Source organism: Symphalangus syndactylus, chromosome 18, assembly GCF_028878055.3.
Source record: "Symphalangus syndactylus isolate Jambi chromosome 18, NHGRI_mSymSyn1-v2.1_pri, whole genome shotgun sequence".
NCBI classification, from domain to species: Eukaryota; Metazoa; Chordata; class Mammalia; order Primates; family Hylobatidae; genus Symphalangus; species Symphalangus syndactylus.
The window spans coordinates 63,896,292-63,902,291 of record NC_072440.2 but is presented as its reverse complement, the minus strand read 5'-3'; the positions used below and the strand labels follow the sequence as shown (position 1 = coordinate 63,902,291).

Below are 6,000 nucleotides of genomic sequence, written 5' to 3'. Positions count from 1 at the left end.
CAGGAGGCGCTGGTGGGGGCTGGGTCGTGTTCTCTCCCCCCACACCTTCCTCTCAGAGAGCAGCTGGAGCTCCAGACTCAGGGAACCTCACAGAGAAAGTCCGGATGAGGGACCTGGTTTTCCAGTGAAGGCCCGGGATCCAATGGAGAAGCGTTCCCAAAAATGATGTTCCCAAAGATGGCCAGTGACTTTCTGTTCACGCACTTGAGAGAATCACCATGTCTAAGGGCTGCCAGATAGTTACCTATGCGTGTGTCAAGGTTCACATCCCATTACTACCGAGGCCTTGGATAGAACATGTTCCCACTTTTAGTTGTGATGAGATGCCTGGCCTCAGCATTGAGAACACCACCTTCCCTTCAGCAAAGGGTTTGTTTAAATTTACAGAAATGATGAAGTGCCTATTACCCTCCTTGCACTGGTTCCTAGGGAGTTCAGAGCCTATCTTTTGCAAGTGTCCCAAGCCTCCTGTAGGCCTTTTGTGTGAGTTTCCTTCCTGGCTTCCTCCCATTCCTCTTGTGTCTGAACCTGCTGTCAGGTGAGGAATCGAGGTGGGTCCCTCATTTAACAGCTTGAGAAGCCAGTGGTGCTGGAGTGTCCTGGACAGTCTGGCTCTCAGGGATGACAGGGAGAGGGTGAGGGTGGGTGGGAGCTGATCTGGGCACAGAGGGAGGAGGGTATTCCAGGGGCGAGGGCCAGGGGCAAAGAGGCTCCAGGCTTGGAGCAGGGTTTTCAGGCTGGGAAAAGAGATGGTGGGTGAAGGGTCTCTGTTAGGACAGAGATAGAGGGTGTAACCAGAGGTCCAGCCAGAGACAACTCCATCCAGGAAGGAGGCAGGGAGTGGGGGGCTATGCTTTGAGGAGAAGGGGGAGGAATGAAAGGGCAGAGGGACTGGTGTTCAGTGATCAGACTTCTATCCTGGCCTATTTCACCAGGAGACCCCCTGGGAGGCTGTGAGCCTCTCCCTCAGGGCTACTTTCTCACTGGGTGCCAGGATTCCCCCCACCCAACCCTGAGAACCCAAGGGAGGCCTCAGATTATACGTGAGATAAGAAAAGAAGAGAGGGAGCAGGATTTCTGGTTGACAATGAGGATATTTATTGAGAAGGGCTGGATGACTTGGGATGGGGGCAGAGACCCCTCCCCTGGGAACCTGCAGCTCCAGGCCCCTGCGGGTGGGGTCAGGGTCAAGGTCCTAAGAGCATTCTGCAGGGGCCACTGTCTTCTCCATGGTGCTCCCTTCGTGTGTGACCTGGCAGCTGTAGCTTCTGCGGGACCTCCACTGCTCGGGCGTCAGGCTCAGGTAGCTGCTGGCCGCGTACTTGCTGTTGCTCTGTTTGGAGGGTGTGGTGGTCTCCACTCCCGCCTTGACGGGACTGCCATCTGCCTTCCAGGCCACTGTCACGGCTCCCGGGTAGAAGTCACTTATGAGACACACCAGTGTGGCCTTGTTGGCTTGAAGCTCCTCAGAGGAGGGTGGGAACAGAGTGACCAAGGGGGCAGCCTTGGGCTGACCTGCGGGGTGGAGGAGGGGCAGGGGGTCAGAGTCCTGGTGTCCACCTGGGGAGCCTCTGGCCTCAGTCTTGAAGTGGGTATGGGACTAAGGCCCAGGGCAGGGACCTCAGGCCGGACACTTGCTGGACTGAGGTCAGGTCAGCGGTGGGTGGAGACACTCACTTTCGGGGAGTCACAGACCCCCTCTTGGATCTGTCTCTTTTTCATATGTTCCATCACCTATAGACCCCCACCTGTGCTGGCTCCACACTGGATGGGATGGAGTCCAGGACCACATCTCACCCTGGGTGTTTGTCTGTCTTGGGGGTGTCTGTCTGAACACCTTCTACCAGTTCCCCTTGTTCTCATCTCTTCATGCAGGGCAGCTGTTGGTCCTGGGTTCAGGCTCTTCTCTCTCACAGGGAGTGGGTTTCTCACCCACACATCTCCCTGGCACCATCATTGCAGCCCCCACCCCACCTCCCTGCAGAGACCCCACTGGGCTCTCTGGTGAGACAGGGTGTCAGTCCCGGGGGCTGGATTCCAGTAGATGAAAGGCCTCCATTTGAGGCATTTTTTTTGACTCCCTGAGCTGAACGTGGAGCTGTGTCTGCTCGAAAGAGTCTCCATGTCGAGCGAAGATATTTTGGGGATCTGACTGTCCAGTGGGTTTTCCCTGACAAGCAGGCACCCGTCCCAGTCACCGTCCCAACCAGGAGTCCTTGTCCTGGGCATCTGCTCTGGGGTCTTTCTCCAGTGGAGGAATTGGTAAGCGTCCACGTTTAGGGCCTGAGTTTTCTGAGACCCGCCACCCTGTCTGTGGTGTCCTGCCTGTCTTGGGGGATGGTGTGCGACCCAGCGCTGTGGGGCCACCTTCTTATGGGATATTCTTCCTCTATCTTTGTCCTCCTCCCGTTTCCTCCCCCATCTCTCCAAGTCCTCAGTCAAAGGCCCCCTGTCACTGTGTTTAACGCAGCCCCATAACTGGGACCTACGGAGGACAGGACCCCAGGAGAGGACAGGACCCCAGGAGAGGATGGGTTACAACACTGACCCAGGAGCCCAGGCGAGGAGGGGCAAAGATTCCAGACATCCAGACAGGCTTAGACCTTAGGCTTCAACAGACAGGAAAGGGAAAATCTCCCCGTATTTCACTTGGGATGTCAAAGAGGAGAGAAGCGGGGAAACTTACCGAGGACGATCAGCTGGGTGCCTCCTCCGAACACAGCACACAGTGACACAGCCCCACACACAAACCCCTCCTGACACACCCGACCCATTCCCCGCTGCAGCTGCTCGGGTGCCCAGGTCCAGCGGCCCTGTCATGAAGCAGGTCTGGCCGATAGGAGGGTGAGGGGGATGGCCCCTCCAAGCATGGATGCACACTTTACTGGAAGTTAGGGATCCCTCCACCCCCAAAGGGAGAGGGGAGAGGGAGGAGGCATGTCTGCACATCACATCTGGGTCCCCTGCTACTCTCTGTCCTGGAGGAAGCCATGTGTCCCGGCTCAGCTCCTTTGGAGACTGTCACCATGGAAGAAGTGAGAAGCCTGTTTATGCCACAGGGAAGGTGGAACTGGTCCCCTATGGAGAACCAAGTCCCCTGGGAGGATCCTGGCTGCCCAGCACAGCCCCTAGTGGGATGCCCATGTGGTAATGATTCTAAATAGCACAGGAGAGTATATGTGTATGTATTTGCATGCAGGCATGTTTGTTTGTGAATACCTGTGTGCCTATGAGGTGTTCATGTGTGTTTATGTTTGTGAACATGTGTGTATGTGTGTTTGTCTCATAGCCCAGGCCCCCCATCCTGTGCTACCTCCTGGGACAGTCATCAGCCCGGTTCTTAGATCCCACATACAGCTCTTAAAAAGACTAATTGGGTTACAGGCACGTCTATGGCACCACTCTGGAATCTCATGACTGACTTTGACCTCCCCAGCCCCACTGACCATCCATGGATAACTGGACATTAGGTACTTGAGGTGTGGTCAGTTTTGGGCTGGTTACTTAGGGGTGAGAGAGAGTAGAGTTGACCCTTATCCCCCAGGGGACTTGAGTATAACTGGGACACTGGTGACACATGTGGGACCAGGGGTACCCAGCTGGCCTGTGGAGTGAGTGACCTGGGTCCAGAGGGTAAGGGTCCAGTCTGTGCCTGCTTCAGAGATAGATATGGGGGTGGAGAGCAGGGTCCTGGGAGTCAGGAACAGGGTGGGCCCCTAAGGAGTAGGGGAGACCAAGGTCCCATGGACTGGAGAAGGAAGGACCCCTTGAGAGAGGGAGGCTGTCCAGGGGATGAGGCCTGATGATCTGTGGAGGGAACTCGTTCTTCTGGAGGCCATGAGGAGCCAAGGAGAGGTTGCCCCAGGCCGCTGGAGGTGGACATGTCCACACAAACACAGCACGTATGGGAAAGAGGGGCAATCCTGGGGCCTGCTGCCCAAGGCTCTGTTCTGGAATATTCTCTGGGCCTTTCTAGGTGATGGTGGAACTACCCCTCAAAAACAATCCAGACTCCATTCCCACAAGGCTAAAAGAATTTTGTTCATCTTGCAGGTTGGACCAATTTAGGGTAGAAAATGTATAAACAGAAACAAAACACAAAACCCAGGGTTTTTGGTTGATTGGGGATATTTATTGAGGGTTTATTGAGTGCAGGGAGAAGGGCTGGATGACTTGGGATGGGGAGAGAGACCCCTCCCCTGGGATCCTGCAGCTCCAGGCCCCTGTGGGTGGGGTGGGGGCTGGGAACCTATGAACATTCTGCAGGGCCCACTGTCTTCTCCACGGTGCTCCCTTCGTGCGTGACCTGGCAGCTGTAGCTTCTGTGGGACTTCCACTGCTCGGGCGTCAGGCTCAGGTAGCTGCTGGCCGCGTACTTGCTGTTGCTCTGTTTGGAGGGTGTGGTGGTCTCCACTCCCGCCTTGACGGGGCTGCCATCTGCCTTCCAGGCCACTTCCACGGCTCCCGGGTAGAAGTCACTTATGAGACACACCAGTGTGGCCTTGTTGGCTTGGAGCTCCTCAGAGGAGGGCGGGAACAGAGTGACCAAGGGGGCAGCCTTGGGCTGACCTGCGGGGTGGATGAAGGGCAGGGGGTCAGAGTCCTGGTGTCCACCTGGGGAGCCCCTGGCCTCAGTTTTCAGGTGGGTGAAGGACTAAGGCCCAGGATAGGGACCTCAGGCCCGGCCCTTGCTGTACTGAGGTCAACTTGGTGGTGTTGGGGATGCTTACCTCCTGATGGGAAACTCCTCAGCGTGTGAGGACTGAGGAGAATCAGGCCTCTTCTGCTCCAGCCTCCTCTCCAGATTCTCCCCTCCTTATCACCCAGCTCTCACCTCACCTATGCTCCCCGACGCTGGCTGGGTTCAGCCCTGAGCCCTCGTCTTTCCTTGGGGGACGTCTCTGACTGAACATCCCCTGCCAGGTCCCTCCTCTGGGTCTGTTCACGAGGGCGTCTGTGTCCTGTTTTTAGGTTCTCCTCCCTTTTGACAAGTGAGTTTCTTCCCCACATGTCCCCCGGCACCATCACTGCAGTCTCTGCCCCACTTTCCCACAGAGGCCCCTTGGTGGGGAGGGGGTGTCAGTCCCGGGAGCCGGGTCCCTGGGAGTCCAGGAGATGGAGGACTTGCATGTGAGGTATATTTTCTGTTCTGAGCCTGGCGCTGTGTCTGCTCTATGGGGTCTCCCTGTCATTGGGAGATCTGGCTGTCCTAGGACAAATGTCTGTCCTGACAGGTCCCTGTCACCTGCGCCCACCAGGAGTGCCTCCCTCAGCATCTGCTTTGGGGTCTTTCTTTTTTGGTGGGATGGGGAGGCTCTAACCTTGGACTGAGTGTCCTGAGAACCACCCTGTCCATGGCAGCCTGCCTGTCCTGGGGGAGGAGGAGGGACCCAGCACCCTGGGGCCACCTCACAGGACATTCTTCCTCCATCCTTGTCCCCCTTCATTTCCCCAAGTCCCCAGTCAAAGGCCTCCCTTCTTGGTGTTTAAAGCAGCCCCATAGTTGGGACCCAGAACCCCAGGAAGCTGAACTGTTTCCAGCATCCTTCCCCTGTTCCACGGCCCTGGTGCCCCAGCCAGAGCCCTTGCTCTGCTGGTCTTTGGGGACTGGAGACTCTGTGCAAGGGAGCAGAACATCCCAGAGCCCAGGGGAGAATGCCCCCTGAGTGACAGCGGCAGGTTCAGGCCTGAGCAGGGAGCAAGAAGATGTCACTGGGATCTTCCCATCGTGCCCCACCAGGTGCCTAAGAAGGGACAGGCTGGAGGAATTTGGGGCCAGGAAAAAAGGCAATGGTGGCAGACCCCAGAGAGATTGAGACCTCTGCCCTGGAGAGAACGGAAAGGACAGAAAAGGCTCCCCAGATCTCACCCTAGACCCAAAAGAATAGACAAGGGGACTCACCGAGGACGGTCACTTTGGTGCCACTGCCGAACACATTACACTGTGATATAGCCCTGCACACAAACCCTCCTGATACACTGCACCCAGCCCCCCCTCCC

The 6,000-nt window shown here is 56.8% G+C and overlaps 1 protein-coding gene and 1 gene segment (V, D, J or C); both read right to left on the bottom strand.

Annotated features, from left to right (window-relative positions):
• Positions 1–1,057: 1,057 nt before the first annotated feature.
• Positions 1,058–3,415, bottom strand: LOC134733424 (immunoglobulin lambda constant 2-like). The segment is given in 3 exon segments: positions 1,058–1,515; positions 2,687–2,813; positions 3,383–3,415. Coding segments are annotated over 3 exon segments (480 nt in total).
• A 695-nt stretch (positions 3,416–4,110) lies between these two features.
• The window catches only part of LOC129468494 (immunoglobulin lambda-1 light chain-like), a 106,080-nt gene continuing 104,190 nt past the window's right edge, over positions 4,111–6,000 (bottom strand). Inside the window, exon 4 of the mRNA XM_063623462.1 lies at positions 4,111–4,569. Within this exon, the coding sequence (XP_063479532.1) occupies positions 4,250–4,569 (320 nt within the window). The 3' untranslated portion in view covers positions 4,111–4,249. The remainder of the gene's footprint in view (positions 4,570–6,000) is intronic.